At 35.0% G+C, this 17892-nt stretch overlaps 1 protein-coding gene across 10 annotated transcripts in view; it reads left to right on the top strand.

Annotated features, from left to right (window-relative positions):
• Window positions 1-12854, top strand: part of CB3H14orf39 (chromosome B3 C14orf39 homolog) — a 52987-nt gene extending 40133 nt beyond the window's left edge. For 8 of the 10 annotated variants that reach the window (XM_019833084.3, XM_045059999.1, XM_045059998.1 and 5 more), the window contains 3 exons: window positions 5834-5891; window positions 10779-10838; window positions 12052-12854. In XM_019833084.3, coding sequence (XP_019688643.3) covers window positions 5834-5891; window positions 10779-10838; window positions 12052-12251 — 318 coding nt within the window. In that variant the 3' untranslated portion in view covers window positions 12252-12854. The remainder of the gene's footprint in view (window positions 1-5833; window positions 5892-10778; window positions 10839-12051) is intronic. The other 2 variants (XM_023255743.2, XM_045060002.1) reach the window with 1 other exon arrangement.
• Window positions 12855-17892: the final 5038 nt, after the last annotated feature.

Below are 17892 nucleotides of genomic sequence, written 5' to 3'. Positions count from 1 at the left end.
GAATAGCACAGTTTTCCCATTATGTTTTTGTTTTCAATTTCAGGTACCTTCAGTTGATATCTATTTATAAAAAAAAGAATCTCAGTATAGGGTTGATTTACATTGCAGTTAAAGGCACTTTAAAATAAATTTGGCTTTATAGTTCATGTGTCTACTAACCAAACTTCACATATTCTCAGTGTGAAAAATTCTCCAGATTATTAGTTGGTATTTTTATCTACATATGTGTACATAGTAACATCATCAGTTAATTTTTTAGAAGACGTAATTTTCTTCTAATAGTGATAGTGATTCTACTATTCAGTGATAGGATAGTAAAGTGCTTATTTCTGTATTTGGCAATTGAAACTGAAAATTAAGATGTACTTTATTTGATCAGTAGAGACAGCACAGTGTAGTGGTTAAGACTACACTCTGATGCGACACTAGTTGACTATTTTCCACTGTGGAAAACTGTATGAAGTTTCCTCAGAAAGTTAAAAGTAGAACTGCCCTGGGGTGCCTGAGTAGTTAAGTCAGTTAAGTGTCTGACTTCGGCTTAGGTCATGATCTCACGGTTCGTGAGTTCGAGCCCCGCATCAGGCTCTCTGCTGTCAGCATGGAGCTTGCTTTGGATCCTCTGTCTCCCTCTGTCTTTCCCTCCCCTGCTTGCTCTCTCTTTTTTAAAAAATAGAACTGCCCTACATCCAGGAATTTTCCTATTTTATTTTGTCTCATCTTCTACTGTTTTAATGCTCAGAGAATCCTTCCTCTTGTTAAGATCTAATGAATATTTAAAATTCCATGACTTTTAATTCTGATTTGAAGGGATACATGCACCCTGATGTTATAGCAGCATTATCAACAATAGCCAAATTGGGGTGCCTGGGTGGCTCAGTTGGTTAAGCATCTGACTCTTGATTTCAGCTTAGGTTATGATCTATCGGTTTGTGGGACAAAGCCCCACAATGGGCTCTGCGTTGGCAGTGTAGAACCTGCTTGGGATTCTTTCTCCCTCTTTCTGTGCACCTCCCTTGCTTGTGTGTGAGTGTGCTCCCTCTCTCTCTCTCTTAAAATAAATAAACATTTTTTGAAAACTAAAAAAATAAAACAAAATAGCCAAATTATGGAAGGAACCCCAAATGTCCATCGATTGATGAATGGGTAAAGAGGATGTGGTGTGTGTACACACACACACACACACACACACACACACACACACACACAGGAGTATTACTCAGTCATCAGAAAGAATAAAATCTTGCCATTTGTAATGACTGAATGGAGCTAGAGCATATCATACTAAGTGAAATAAGTCAGTCAGAGAAACACAAATACCATATGATTTCACTCATATGTGGAATTTAAGAAACAAAACAAATGAACAGAGGAGCCTGGGTGGCTTAGTCTGTTGGGTGTCCAACTTCGGCTCAGGTCATGATCTCGCAGTCTGGTCCGTGGGTTCGAGCCCTGCGTCGGGCTCTATGCTGACAGCTCAGAGCCTGGAGGCTGCTTCGGATTCTGTCTTCCTCTCTCTCTCTGGTCCTCCCATTCTCACGCTCTCTCAAAAACGAATAAACGTTAAAAAAAAAAAACCACAGATGAACATAGAGGAAAAAAAGAGAGGGAAACCAGAAAATAGACTCTTAATTAGAGATAAATGGGTAATGGAAATATACTTTAAATATAAAGATAAAAACTGGTTGAAAGTAAATGAATGGAAAAAGATATATCATAAAAACTAAGTGAGAGAAGGTCACAACGGCTATACTTACATCATTTTAGATAATCTTCAAGACAGAGAATATTGCTAGAGATCATGAAGGGCATTTCTTTTTTTCAACATTTCTTTTTTTTATTTTTGGGACAGAAAGAGACAGAGCATGAACGGGGGAGGGGCAGAGAGAGAGGGAGACACAGAATCGAAAACAGGCTCCAGGCTCTGAGCCATCAGCCCAGAGCCTGACGCGGGGCTCGAACTCACGGACCGCGAGACCATGACCTGGCTGAAGTCGGACGCTTAACCGATTGCGCCACCCAGGCGCCCCGAAGGGCATTTCTTAAGGACAAAAGGGCCAGTTCTCTAGGAAGATACAACAATGACAAATGTGTATGTGCCTAATGATAACTTCAAAATACAGAAACAAAAGCAGAGCATAAGGAAGTCAATGTTACTGTAATAGCAATGTAATGGGACAGATGATAGCTGTACATGTGATGAACATAGCATAATGTATAAACTTGTCAATTCGCTAAGTTGTACACCCAAAACTAATATAACATTGTATATTAACTATAAAAAATATTAAGAAACAAAATTGACTTAATTAAATGGAGAAATAGAAAAAAACACAAACTTAGTTGGAGATTTTTAATAAAAAACCCCCTCTAAGCAATTGATTGAATTAGACAACATAATCAATAAAGATCTATAAAATCTGAACAACACCATCAACCCTCTTGACCTGACATTTATAGAACAACACATCCAGCAACTGCAGCTTATGCAGGCATACCTTGTTTTATTGTACTTTGCAGATACTGCTTTCTTGTAAAGGTTTGTGGTAACCCTGTGTCAGGCAAGTCTGCTAGCATCATTTTTCCAACAGCATTTGCTCACTTTTTTCTCTGTGTCACATTTTGGTAATTCTGACAATATTTCAAACTTTTTCATTACTATTTGTTATGGTGGTCTATGATCAGTAATTACAACTCACTGAAAGCTCAGATGAAGGTTAGCATTTTTTTAGCAATAAAGTATGGTATTTTAAAATTTATGTGCATTTTTTAGACATAATGTTATTGCACACTTACTAGATTACAGTATAGTGTAAACGCAACTTTTATATGCATTGGGAAACCAAAAAATTCTTTCGGCTCGCTTTATTTTGATACATTTTTGTGATGGTCTGGAACTAAACTCATAATATTTCTGAGGTGTGCCTCTATATTCTTTTCAAGTGCTAATGGTACATTCACCAAGACCATGTTCTGAACCATAAAATGAGTCTTAATAATTTAAAAGGATTGAAATCATACAGAGTACATTGTCTGCTCACAATATAATTAAATTAGAAATCAATAATAAGGTAGAAGGAAAAACCTGAATAATTAGGTCGTAGGCCAAAGAAGAAATCATGAGAGAAATTAGAAAAGATTTTGAAATGATTACGAAAAATTCAGTGTATCAAAATTGTAGGATGTTGCCCAAACCAGAACAAAACCATAGCTTTAAATAATTTAGTTTATATTTAAATAATTCAATTAATGGAAAAGAAGAAAGGTCTAAAATCAGTGATGTAAGTTTTCACCTTGAAAATCTAGAAAAGGAAGAACAAAATAAGCCCAAAGTAAATAGAATGGCAAAATAAGGGGGATAAGAGACATTAATGAAATAGAAAACAAGCAATAGAGAAAATTGACAAAGCCAATTGGTTGGTTCCTTGAAAAAAAGTTGAGAGTTTATAAAGTCATCATTAGACTGATAAAAAGATAAGACAATTTATACATTTTATGAATGAAATAGTATTATAGATTTACAGACATTAATAATAAGATAATATTGTGGAAAATAAGACTGGTGAAGGGAAACCTAGAGCAAGCAAAGTGTGGTAATGGTACAAGGATTGATAAATTGATCAGTGGTATGGGCTAAAAGTCTTGGAACTTTAAATATTCATCAGATCTTAAGAAGAGGAAGGATTCTCTGAGCATTAAAACAGTGGAAGATGAGCCAAAAGAAAATAGAAGGGTTTGGTTCCATATAAAATTGTTATATTTTCTTTTTATTTTTAAGAGAGAGGAAGCATGGGGGAGAGGGACGGAGAGAGAGAGAGAGAGAGAGAGAGAGAGAGAGAGAGAGAGAGAAGCTTAAGGAGGCTCCACACTCAGTGCTGAGCCCAATGTGGGGCTTGATCCCCCAATCCTGGGATCATGAGCTGAGTTGAAATCAGGAGTCGGACACTCAACCAACTGAGCCACCCATGTGCCCCTGTTAAAAAAAAATTTTTAAGGCAAAATGATAATGTGATATGCAATATTTGCAATAATAGTAGAAGAGATTAATATCTTTAATATATGAAGAGCTTATAGAGATTAATAAGATATATACAAGTTCTTTAGGTGAATAAATCACGGAAAAATAATTCAAGTGACTTATAAAATCTCCAGGAAAAACAGTTTTCCTTATTGTCAAAAAATATAAATCTGTGCATAACAGTATTTATTCAAGTGTAATTTGTATTAGAAAAAAAAAACAGAGGTAACCTAAATGTCTAAATTGAAAGAATGATTGCAAACCAAGAAACAGACGCTTAACTATAGAGAACAAACTGTTAGTTACCACAGGAGAGATGGATGGGGGGATGAGTCAAATAGGTGATGGGGATTATGCAGGGTGATGAGCACCAGGTGTTGTATGTAAGTGTTGAATCACTAAATTGTACACCTGAAATTTATATTATACTGTATGTTAACTAACGAGAATTTAAGTAAAAACTTAAAAAAAAACTGTATGGTATGTCCATATAGAAGAATATTAAAATGCCATGAAAAGAATCTGGTTTTGGAAGAAGAATGACATGGGAAAATGCTCATAATGCAACATTAAGAGAAAAAAATGGGCCAGAAAACTATGTTGTCATATCTATGTCATGATCCCATTTAAAAAAAAAAAAACTTTGGGGCGCCTGGGTGGCGCAGTCGGTTAAGCATCTGACTTCAGCCAGGTCACGATCTCGCAGTCTGTGAGTTCGAGCCCCGCGTCGGGCTCTGGGCTGATGGCTCAGAGCCTGGAGCCTGTTTCTGATTCTGTGTCTCCCTCTCTCTCTGCCCCTCCCCCATTCATGCTCTGTCTCTCTCTGTCCCAAAAATAAATAAAAAACGTTGAAAAAAAAATTAAAAAAAAAAAAACTTTTACAGAGAAAACAGACTCTTTTGGCAGCAAAACTTGATATTTCCTATTATCCTCATATTTCCTATTTCCTCATATTTCCTATTACTTTTATAGGCAAGAAAACAATACCAAGAACCTGATTTGTAAAAGGCCTTCAGAGTAAAGCAAAAATTAATTAGAATTTTAGGTTATATAAGGGCGCCTGGGTGGCTCAGTTGGTTAAACATCTGACTTCAGCTGAGGTCATGATCTCACAGTTCGTGGGTTTGACCCCCCCCACATTGGGCTCTGTGCTGACAGCTCAGAGCCTGGAGCCTGCTTCAGATTCTGTGTCTCCCTCTCTCTGTCCCTCCCCCACTCACACTCTCTCTCTCAAAAAAAAATAAACATTAAAAAAATTTTAGGTTATATTAATATTCCAAAGTAGGAACTATTTTTAGCACAATATATACACCTTTTAAGATTTTATCCATTGCCAGAATGAAATCAATAAGCCTTCTTTTAGGCTAAATGATAGGTTTTAAAGATAGATTTCTTTTTTAAAGTACAGTAGTATCGGGGCACCTGGGTGGCTCAGTCGGTTAAGCGTCCGACTTCAGCTCAGGTCATGATCTCGCGGTCTGTGAGTTCGAGCCCGGAGTCGGGCTCTGGGCTGATGGCCCAGAGCCTGGAGCCTGCTTCCGATTCTGTGTCTCCCTCTCTATCTGCCCCTCCCCCGTTCATGCTCTGTCTCTGTCTCAAAAATAAATAAACGTTAAAAAAAATTAAAAAAAAAACACAAAAATAAAGTACAGTAGTATGCTATATAGAATGTTGCCATTAAAAAAAAAAAGAATGTTGCCATTTTTGTCTACTCTAATTAAGCTTATTAGAAAAATTAGGGTTTATATTCAAATACAAATGTCATATTTGCTGTTCTACTGACTTCATGAGTAATGTTGAATGGAAATTATTTTTCAGTTTAATGAACATTATTCTGCGGGAAATTTAAATCCTCTTTCATCACAACAAGAAATTGGTAAGTGATTTGAAGTTTGCTACATATAAAAACATGTTACTTTCTCCACTTTGTATTTAGTTTGTCTCTGATTTTTCTCAGCTTATTCTTTTAAAATGCTATTACTTCTGCATCACTCACTAATCATTTTTTGTAGTGATTTAGCTTCTTCTGTCACTACTCTACCAAATTCTCTAATATTACTGGTGAGTTAACAATTATCAAACATTATGGGTATTTTTTATTTATTATTATACTCAGTATCTTTGCAGCATGTGATATAGTTGACTCTTCTCATCCTTCTGAAGTTTTTGGGTTTCATCCTCTCTCTCTGGTGCTTACTTTTTATTGGATCTTCTTTCTTCTTTAATCCTATGATTAATGGATTCATTCAACATATAAATATAAACATGTATGTGTATACATATAGTATATTTCATATGCAGTACTGCTTTGGCTCTGATGATAGGATAGTGGACAAGAATGCAAAGTTCTCATAGGGTTTTTGTTCTAGTGGGAGAAACTGAAAGTAGACAAACGATTATATGTCAGGTAGTGCACTAAACAACAGTAGATATTGGTAGACTCACACGTTACAACTTTTAATCTTAGATTTACTTAGCTTTATAGAAAGATACAGGATAGGAAATAACAGCATGTACAGTGTCTTTATCTCATTGAGAGGCCCACCAGCTACCCAAATAAGGTTTCATTTGCCACATCACTCACACAAGACATGTAAAGCTACTATGGACAAAAGGCATGGTGCATAACAGAAAATCTGCAACCTCAGTTTCCCACCAGTCTTTTAATATCATTCTAATCATAAGGTCCAAGGACTGCATCCTAACTCACAGCTCACCTAATTCAGGTGCAGTCTTACACTAAACAAGGAAGACACAGCATTTACTTTAATTCCATATTTTTTAAGAAAATAGACCTATGAGAATTCCAACTTCAAGGTCATTCTTCCAGGTGGGCTTGGATCAATGCAGGCTTGATGTTTGCTTTTTACTTACTGTGGATGATCAGTATTATGAAGAAAAGTAAACGGAATAAGGGAAATAGGGAGTATTTGGATTGGGCGGTTGGTTACTCTGTTACAAGGGAGTCAGGGAAGGCATCACTAAAAGGCAGCCATTGAGCAAAAACCTGAAGGAGGTGCCAGGTACAAGCTATGTGGTTAAGTGTTCTAGGCAGAGGGTGCAAAGGTCTTGAGATGAGAGCATATTCAGCATGTGTGTTGAATAGTGGGTAAATTGGTATGATTGGAATCAAATAAGGCATGAGAAACTGGTAGGAAATTAAATCAGAGAGGTTGGAGGGAGAGCAAACCATATGGGGCCCTAAGACAATTAAGGACTTTGGGTTTTTTTCCTAATGAGATGAGCAGTTTATTGGAAAGTTTTGAGCAAAGGACTGAAATGATTTAATAGGTTTTAAGAGCATTATTTGGCTACTGTATGGAGAATGGACTATATGGAAACAAGGGTGAAACCAGGGAGATTTATTAGGAAGTAATTAAAATACTACAGGTGAAAATTAATGGTGGCAAGGATAGTGGTAGTGGAAGTGGTGAGAAGAGGTTGGATTTGGTCATTAAGCTTTCTGAAGGTAGAGTTGTAAGGATTTGCTAATGGACAGGACGTAAGGATTAAGAGATAGAAATAAGGATGATACAAAGAAGATTTTGATGAATAAGAATGGAACTGCCACTTATTGAAATATGGAAGGCCATATGTTAGAGACCAACAGGACCTGGGAGTTTAGTTTTGGAAGTGTTATCAACTGAAAAGCCTCTGTTAGATAGCTAAGTAAAAGTAAAGTAAGAAATTGTATATATGAATTTGGAATTCAGCAAGGTGAAGACATAAATTTTGAAATTGTCATAAATGACATTTAATGCTATGAGACCAGAATGAATATACCAATTGTAGACATTCTTTTAATTAAACCTTATTTAATAAAATTAGAATGTTAATATTCTCTCCTTTGACATTCTTATTCATTTGACACTCATTCACTTCAGCACTTTCAAATATTATAATACAGGTGATGACCAAATTCCTATGTTCCCTCCCTGACTTCTCCTAAACTTTAGGACCTTATGTTTTTAGTCTTTTTTTCCCCCAGTTTGTTAATATAATTGACATACATCACTGTACAAATTTAAGAGGTACTGCATAATGGTTTGACTTACACATGTTTTAAAATTATTACTGTAATAAGTTTAGTGAGTATCCAGCATCCCATATAGATATAATAAAAAGAAAAAGCAAAAAAATTTTTTCTTTGTGATGAGAACTCTTAGGATTTACTCTCTTAATATCTTTCCTATGTATCATACAGCAGTGTTAACTATAGTCATCATGTTTTAGTTACTTCCATAGTACTTATTTATCTTAGAACTGGAAGTTTGTATCTTTTGACCACCTTCCTCCAAATTCCCCTCCCCCTCCTCCCACCTCTGGTAATCACAAATCTGAATTTTTTTTCTATGGGTTTCCCTTCCCTTTCCTTCAGTTCCACATGTAAGTGAAATCATACATCATTTGTCTTTCTCTGTCTGACTTACTTCAATTAGTATAATGCCCTTAAGGTCCATCAGTGTTGTTTTAAATGGCAAGATGTCCTTGTTTTTTTATGGCTTAATATTCCATTGTGTGTGTGTGTGTGTGTGTGTGTGTGTGTGTGTGTGTGTGTGTGTGTATCTGTCTATCTATCTATCTATCTATACATAGATAGATATACACCTCACAACTGTTTTATCCATTCATTAGCTGATGGACACTTAAGTTGTTTCTATGTCTTAGCTATTATAAATTATGCTGCTATGAACATGGAGGTACACTAATCTTTTTGAGTCAATGTTTTCATTTCCTTTGGATATATTCCCAGAGTAGAATTGCTGGGTCATATGGTTGTTCTATTTTTAACTTTTTAAGAATCCTCCATACTGTTTTCCGTAGTGGCTATATCAGTTTACAATCCTACCAATGGTGTACAAGTGTTCCCTTTTCTGTACATCCTTGCCAGCATTTGTTATCTCTTGTCTTTTTGATGATGAGCATTCTAACAGGTATGAGATGAATTCTCATTGTGGTTTTGATTTGCATTTCACTAATGACTAGTGATGTTGAGCATCCTTTCATATGCCTGTTGGCCACCATAGTACCTGTTGGCCTTTTGGAAAAATGTCTATCCAGGTCATTTGCCTATTTTAATTGGATTATTTGGTTTTTTGCTACTGATTTGTATGGGGTCTTTATGTATTTTGGATATTAATCCCCCTTATCACATACATGATTTGCAAATATTTTTCCTATTCCATAGGTTGTCTTTTAACTTTAACTTTGTTGTTTCTTTTGCTGTGCAGAAGCTTTTTAATTTGATGTAGTTACACTTGTCTGTTTTTTATTTTATTGGTTATGCTGTAGGTATCATACCCAAAAAGTCAAGACAGTGGCAAGGAGCTTTGTTCCTATGTTTTCTTTTAGGACATTCATGGTTTTAGGTCTTACATTTAAGTCTTTAATCCATTTCACGTTAATTTTTGTGAGTGGTATAGGGATCTAGTTTCATCCTTTTTACATGTTAGTATCCCAATTTTCTCAGCACTATTTATTGAAGAGACTGTCTTTTCTCTGTCCTTAACTCCCTTGTCAAATATTAGTTGACTGTATATGCAAGCCCTGTTCTGTTGATCTGCTTGTTTTTGTGCCAGTGCCATATTGTTTTGATTAATATTAGCTTTGTAGTTTAATTGAAACCAGGAAGTATAATGCCTCCCATTTTGTTCTTCTTTTGCAGGATTGTTTGGCTTTTGGGAGTTTTTTGTGGTTGTGTATAAATTTGGGGAGGGTTTTTTCTAATTCTATAAAAAATGCCATTGGAATCTTGGTAGGGATTGCATTGAATCTATAGATGGCTTTCAGTGGTATTGATATTTTAACAATATTAATTCTTCCAATCTATGAACACAGGGTACTTTTCCGTATATTTGTATCTTCTATAATTTCTTTCATCAGTGTCTTGTAGTTTTCAGAGTAGAGATCTTTCACCATTCTTGGTTAAGTTTATTCCTAAATATTTTATTCTGTACAATATTTGCAATATTACTCTATTGTAAAGAGGATTATTTTTTAAAATTTCTTTTTCAGATTATTGTTAGCATATAGAAATGTTACTGATTTTTGTGTATTAATTTTGTATCCTGCAACTTTGCTGAATTCATTGATTAGATCTAACAGTTTTTTTGGTAGAGTCTCTAGGATTTTCTACATATAAAATCACATTGTTTTCCCTAGTTAATATCTTTAGTGGCTCCCCATGGAGTATCAAATTATGCTCCTGTTTTTCTAACCTTGCTCCAACATACCTTTTAAGCCTTTTCTCTTATAAGAATAATGTATGCTTTTGGCCAAACTAAAGAATTCACTGCATCCCAAATATGCCTGTACTTTCTTATCCATTTTTTTCTTCCTGAAATCCTCAATTTCTAATTCTTTCTAACTATCTGTTAAAAACCAAGTTCCATAAATCCTTTTGTCTTCAGCCTTTCATTCCAAAAAAATGTCTCCTTCACTTTTCTGAATGTTTCTTTTTTATTTACTTTTTGAATATTCTACTCTCTGTTATTATTTATGAATATATATAAAATCTCTCCTAATCACAGGTCTTTGAGGACAGGGGTTCTGTTTTACTCACCTTTAAATTGTCCACAGCACCTTGCACAGTAATCTACTATTTTATTTATAATGAACATGGAAGTTTTATGAAGACTTCATATGAACTTCTTTTCTTCTGAAATTAAATGTAAACATCAAATTTATTTATTCAAAGGCAGATTTAAGCTTTTAGTTCTTTCTGAATCTATAGCTATATTAGAGCTACTTTCCTTTATTTTAGTATTATGGATGTACACTGAAGTCAGTGGAAAAATGGAGAGAGGAAGAACTCAAGTATATGGTAATCAGTCAGTCCATCTGTCTATCTAACCATCCCTCCATCTATCTCTTCTACTTCTGGTTGGTTCACCTTTATTTAGAATGAAATAATTGAGATGTTTAAAGATATATGAAACTTCAAAGTGCCACAAAATAAAATTTTTTGCTTAATGTACTAATTGAATTGTTTCTCTATGGAAGAAATACAGGTGCTTTAAAAGACTTGCTTCCAATAAGGTTTTAGATTACTGTGCATTTTGTGTTGTTTAGTAATAATTAAGAATTCTAATTAAGATATTTAAAATATTTTTATTTTTATAGTCTTACATAATATAATGAATGAGAAACAATATTTTTCCTTAGGGGCAATTCTTAGAGTCGTTAAAATTATTTATGTAAAGTTGATTTCAAAAATTCCTTTTGAAGTGCTTGCTTCAGCAGCACATATACAAAAATTCCTTTTGAAACTATAGAAGCTTTTTCACTGTTCTGTCCATTTCACTGTTCTGTCCATTTCCTTGGGTACTACAAACAATACATTGTAGTAACTCATCAATAATAGTTGAGTAAATTTGACTTCTGCAGTTATCTCTCAGACCCAGCATTTCTTTCTCCATTCCCTTTGCTATGACTGTAAGACCAAGCTTTCGTCATCCCTTTCCTGTTATTCTGACTTCTAAATGCTCTACTATTTCAACCTTTCTACACATCCTTTCCTTAGTAATCCTTATAAAGCAGTTCAAATCCTGTCATAGCTCCACTTGAAAACTTTTAATGGCTTCCTCTTACATATCAAATAAAGTCCAGATTCTGTAGTTGGACATTCAGCAGTCTTTCCAAGCTCATCTTCATTAATACCCTTTTAATGACTATTATTTCTTAGTTCTCCTGACGAGCTGAATTGATTTCTGTTATCCTTATACTTCTTATGCATGCCTGTTTCTGTGCCTCTGTGGTATTCTCTCCATTTGAGGTGCTTTACCCTTTTTTCTACCATATATACTGGCCCTTTTTATACTTGTGTTCAAATTACTCGAAAATAGGGTTTAAGTTTGAATCTGTTTTTTCATAGTACAAAGGACAATTCTTTGCCCATAGGAGGAATATAGTTAAGTATCTGCTTAATAAGCAATAAGATGTTACCCTACGCATTGTTTGCAGCATACTGTAACTTAGTAGGTTATGCAAATTATGTAGCATGAATAGCATGATATTATAATATTTACCTTCCTCAGGAAACTTATTTGGGAAACCAGAAGGAGAAGATGCCTTTACATTTTCTTTTTCATCAGACTCTTCAACTCATACATTTGGAACTGGAAAAGATGATTTTAGTTTTCCATTTTCATTTGAACAGGATCAAAACTCAACACCTTCTTCTGTAAAAGGTTTTTCATCTTCCTCACAAAATACAACGCAATTTACCTTTTTTTGAACTAATTACTAATTTCTTGAATTATTTAACTGCTCTGTAACCATCTAGGGCATAAATTTACATTATTACTTTAAAAATGAAGACTACTTTATTTTGTTGGTTAAAGCAATAATAGGTTAGCATAGTTACATTATTTGATTATATATTTAAATACTGATGGAAATTAAGCCTATGTCATCTAATTTTATTTTATTTGCAGCACTTGCTATCATTATTTTGGTTTTGATTTTGCAAGCCATATTTAGGCAGAATTAATAGAATTTGATACTTTTCCATTAATATTTACTATAAATATTAAACCTGCTTCTCCCCAGAACCTAAGTTTCATTCTTGTAGTAATTTAGGTGCTTTGATAAGAATGAAAACTTCAGGCCATCAGAAGATGGCAGTAACTATGCAGAATTAATCCTGAGATATACTTTGTACCTTAGCTACTAAAAAATGCTCTTAAAATTACTGTGCTTCACTATAAAGAGTGGTGGTACTTCAAAAAAAAGTGTGGTACATCAGTGATAATCTCACATAATTTGTTTTATTGATAGTGAATTAAATCTGTTATTTTTTTGAATACAACAAATAATAAAATTCTAATTTTATCAGTTATTCTAATATCTTTAATGGAAAGAAATTAATGTGAAGGGCTAGAGTAATTTCTGAGAATTAGATTGTTGTATTAATGATGATACTGTTGTATTTTTTGCTTAAACTTTTTTGAAAAACATTTAAAATTTTGTTTTCTGTCTCTAACAAAAAAACTCACCTTTATGTTTTATATGCAGTATTTGCTTGTCAATTATATAGATAAATGAAGATATTTAAAATTTGATGAAATTATATAAGCATAATGTTCAATGTCTTTGTATTTTGTAAATTAGTTATATAGAGTTATTGAGTAATAAAAAGTCTGACTCCATATTTTGGTGTGTGAATGCTCACAAGCTTTAAGCTTCACCGCACTTTCTTCCCCTTCTGCCCCATATCTGATCAATCTGGTAAGAAAGCCCAGGTTCCCACCTTTGGCACTAGTGGGAAGTTCAAACCATGTATAGGAACTCTTGTTTTGGCCCCATCCCACACCACCTTAAAAACCCACAGTCAGTGTCTGATCTCTCTGATGTCTCTGATCTCTCAAGCCATTTTCAGAGAACTAGATAGGCCTGGCCTGCTTTCTCCAGAAAACATCATTATGTGAGTAATAAACCTTTTCATACCCTACTGGGGTGTGTGTGATATCATCAGTCTCAATATACAAAGCATATTTGGAGTGAGAGTCTTTCTTGTTTCTTCAGGGTGTCCACAACACATGACAATTGTATGAAATTAAGCTTTCCCAAAGACTTTTAGAAGTCAGAGAAATGATTTAGCTAATGACAGAAAGAATTTAAGAAAACTTTGGACTGTGTGTTTTTAAAATTCATTTATTTATTTATTTATTTATTTAAAGTATGATAATAGGTCAGTGGTACATTTATTTTTTTAAAGGTTTTGATATTTATATTTTTTCTTTTTTTTTCAATATATGAAATTTATTGTCAAATTGGTTTCCATACAACACCCAGTGCTCATCCCAAAATGTGCCCTCCTCAATACCCATCACCCACCCTCCCCTCCCTCCCACCCCCCATCAACCCTCAGTTTGTTCTCAGTTTTTAAGAGTCTCTTATGCTTTGGCTCTCTCCCACTCTAACCTCTTTTTTTTTCCCTCCCCCTCCCCCATGGGTTTCTGTTAAGTTTCTCAGGATCCACATAAGAGTGAAACCATATGGTATCTGTCTTTCTCTGTATGGCTTATTTCACTTAGCATCATACTCTCCAGTTCCATCCACGTTGCTACAAAAGGCCATATTTCATTCTTTCTCATTGCCACATAGTATTCCATTGTGTATATAAACCACAATTTCTTTATCCATCAGTTGATGGACATTGAGGCTCTTTCCATAATTTGGCTATTGTTGAAAGTGCTGTATGGAATACTACGTGGCAATGAGAAAGAATGAAATATGTCCACTTGTAGCAATGTGGATGAAACTGGAGAGTGTTATGCTAAGTGAAATAAGTCATACAGAGAAAGACAGATACCATATGTTTTCACTCTTATGTAGATCCTGAGAAACTTAACAGAAGACCATGGGGGAGGGGAAAGAAAAAAAAAGTAAGAGAGGGAGGGAGCCCAATCATAAGAGACTCTTAAAAACTGAGAATAAACAGGGTTGACGGGGGGTGGGAGGGAGGGGAAAGTGATGGGCATTGAGGAGGGCACAAGCTTTAAGTGATGGGCATTGAGGAGGGCACCTGTTGGGATGAGCATTGGGTGTTGTATGGAAACCAATTTGACAATAAATTTAATAATTAAAAAAAAAGAGTACGAGCGGGTGCACACACATGAGGGGCAGAGAGAGAGGGAGACTGAAGATCTGAAGTGGGCTCTGCGCTGACAATAGAGAGCCCAATGCAGGGCTGGAACTCATGAACCAAGAGATCATGACCTGAGCTGAAGTCATAGGTTGAACCAACTGAGACACCCAGGTGTCCCCAAAATTACAATTTTTTAAATAAAGTTTTTCTGATCTTTTGAAGGAATGAATGAACAAGCAATGTATAAACCTGGCTGGCATGTTGATGCTTTCCCTTTGAATTTCAATTGCTCCATATAACTTGCCTTAGAGGCTGAATGGCTCATTTAGAAACATTCCCATTGCTTGCTTTTATAGTTTGCTCTTGATTTCTCCAAAGCTGACACAAGTCACATACAATCAAATCTACATCCCTGGTGGACAGGCCTGTCCTAATATTCTCTGACTCACACCCAGGTTGTTTGCAGCTCAGCAGTTCTGCTTCTAAATACATCACTTTGTATTCTAATACTAACATCTTGCTGAGAATTGTCTCTTAAAACATCATTTCTTTAATAGTATACCTTTTTTGATTTGAGGTGAATATGATATTCTTTTTAGAACTTTAAACTACCCTACTTTTTAGAAAGTAATTTTTCCAAAGTATCAGCTCACCTTATAATTTTTTTTTTTTTTGGTGTGTTTTAGGACGTATTTTTTTTTCATGAGTATTTGTAGCTCCAGATTGATGAATCACAAGAGAGTGTAACAGCAGAAGGATAATGGATAGAGTATTGAATAGTAAAGAGTGTGGGCCCTGGTGTTACTGTCTGGGTTTAAACATTGAAAGATTGATGCTGAAGTTTGACTCTTCCAGTTATTTATCCTCTTTGCTTCAGTTTCCTCATTTTAAAATTGGGGTTGATCACCCTACCTATTAAAGAGGATCTTTGGGAGTATTAAAGTGTTTGACCTGGCACTTAGCTCATGGTGAGTGCTTGATGAATGGTGGTCTTACTTGTTTTAGAGACAGATGATAGAGATTTTCATGCAAAGCATAAGGTAATTTAATGTTCAGATTTTTAAAAATTTATTAAGATATGCTACATATATCAAATGATAGGGACAGAAGTTTTTTTAATCTTTATTTATTTTTGAGAGAGAGCGTGAGTGGGAGAGGGGCAGAGAGAGAGACACACGCACACAATCTGAAGCAGGCTCCAGGCTCCGAGCTGCCAGTACAGAGTCCGATGCCGGGCTTGTACTCACAAACTGCGAGATCATGACCTGAACCAAAGTCAGATGCTCAACCAACTGAGCTACCCATGTGCCCTGAGACAAAAGATATTTTAAAGTAACTTTTAAAGTCTTTTCAATGGTAAAGCAAGTATTCAGTAGGAAGGCATTTTATATTAATTCAGTTATACCATGGTTCAAATTGGTCTGAAAAATAACTACTTGCAAAAGTTATGCCTGTTTTTTCTAGCCAAGGAAGAAATAATTTTGTCTTCCAATGCGTCTTGAAGGGGAAACATTAAAATATGTTAAAATATTACTCATTAGTCTCATTTTTATTCTTTTGCCCAACTTTATGATTAATTGATGCCTTCTGATCATATAAAAATATTTGAATTATACATTGAGGTTTTTTTGTAACTACTAATATTCCACATCTGTTGAATTAGTCTTTCACTTTCTTACCTTCTGTACTTAATGGGTATAAAAATAAAAAGATCTCAAAAGTAAAGATGTGCCTAACCTAATAATAATTAAGAAATACTTGTTAAGGCCTACCAGGTGAGAATGATAGGCAGTATACAAAACTTGCATAAATATTTAAAATGTTCTCAGGGCACCTGGGTGGCTCTGTCAGTTAAGCCTCTGACTGTTGATTTCGGCTCAGGTCATGATCTCATGGTTTGTGGGATTGAGCCCTCTGTCATGACCCGATCATGACCTGAGCCCAAGTTGGACACTTAATGGACTGAGCCACCCAGGCGCCCCTATTACTTTTTCTTTAGAGAATGGACATGAAAAAATTATCTCAGAAAAATGATTTGCAATCTGAAATTCAAATGGCAACCCAAAATCTAATAATAATTGTCTTTTCTTTAAAATACCTTGAACAAAAGTTATTTTACATCTTATTTGACATTAAATGGCATATTAGACTCCTCAGATGTAAGCAACGGATACCCAACTCATACAGCTTAAACACAAAAGAAACCACAGATTTGGCTTCAGATCTGATTAGAACCATAGGCTTTGTTACACCAGTATACTCACTGATTCATGTCACTTTCTCAAACAAGCCTTCCCTTCCTCCCATAGACTGTGAGGATACCTCTCATAACATTCTGCCTACTTCCTTCATATAACATTACAACTTCAATTATAGAAGTGATTATGTATATATTTTAATGTTGTATCTTCCACTAGATTTTAGGTTCCAGAAGGTAAGAGATCAAGTCTCTGATGTTCACTACTGTCTCCAAAACACCTAGTACAGGATTTTTCACATTATAAAACTATATAAATTTTTGTTGAATAAATATGTAAAATTCTTTTTGAAAAATACTGGAATTTATAGTCAGTAAAACCTAAGGAAATAGGCCTCAGAAATTGTCATTAAAGAAAAATTTTTTAATGTTTACTTATTTGAGAGAGAGACAGAGTGTGAGGAGGAGAGGAGCAGAGAGGGAGGGAGACACAGAATCTGAAGCAGGTTCCAGGCTCTGAGGTGTCAGCACAGAGCCTGATGTGGGGCTTGAACTCACAAACTGCAAGATCATGACCTTAGTGAAAGTTGGACGCTTAACCAACTGAGCCACCCAGGCACCCCTAAATTTTTTATTGAATACTGAAGCAGCCTCTTCTACCCCATATAAAAAGAAAAACTGTATGCAGTGAGTCTTTTTCTATACTAGGAGAAAAGTTACTCCTTTCTGGAAAGTACAGGTGGCCTAAAACAGAACAAGAATTATATAAAATACACTGATGGGCTAGCTCTCTTGATGTATATACCACTTGCCATTTTACTTATAAGATTTTTCACCTATCCATATACACAGCTGCATATGGATATCTGGTTTAGATAACAAGGAAGAATACAAAAAATACTGTATAAAAGGAATAATTCTTTTATTTACACAGTTTAACATGCCTCATGATCTGTTTCTTCCTGATTGTAAAACCAAGACCAATCTAGAATAACTATTTGAATTTCGTGGGACCTTATATGTATTTTACATTAGTTCTTAAAGGAAATGGCATTTCAGAATTAAGATCATCAGAGACTAAGCATGGTG

Source organism: Felis catus, chromosome B3 (genome assembly GCF_018350175.1).
Source record: "Felis catus isolate Fca126 chromosome B3, F.catus_Fca126_mat1.0, whole genome shotgun sequence".
NCBI classification, from domain to species: domain Eukaryota; kingdom Metazoa; phylum Chordata; class Mammalia; order Carnivora; family Felidae; genus Felis; species Felis catus.
The sequence above is the reverse complement of the archived record's forward strand: the minus strand, read 5'-3'. Positions and strand labels throughout refer to the sequence as shown.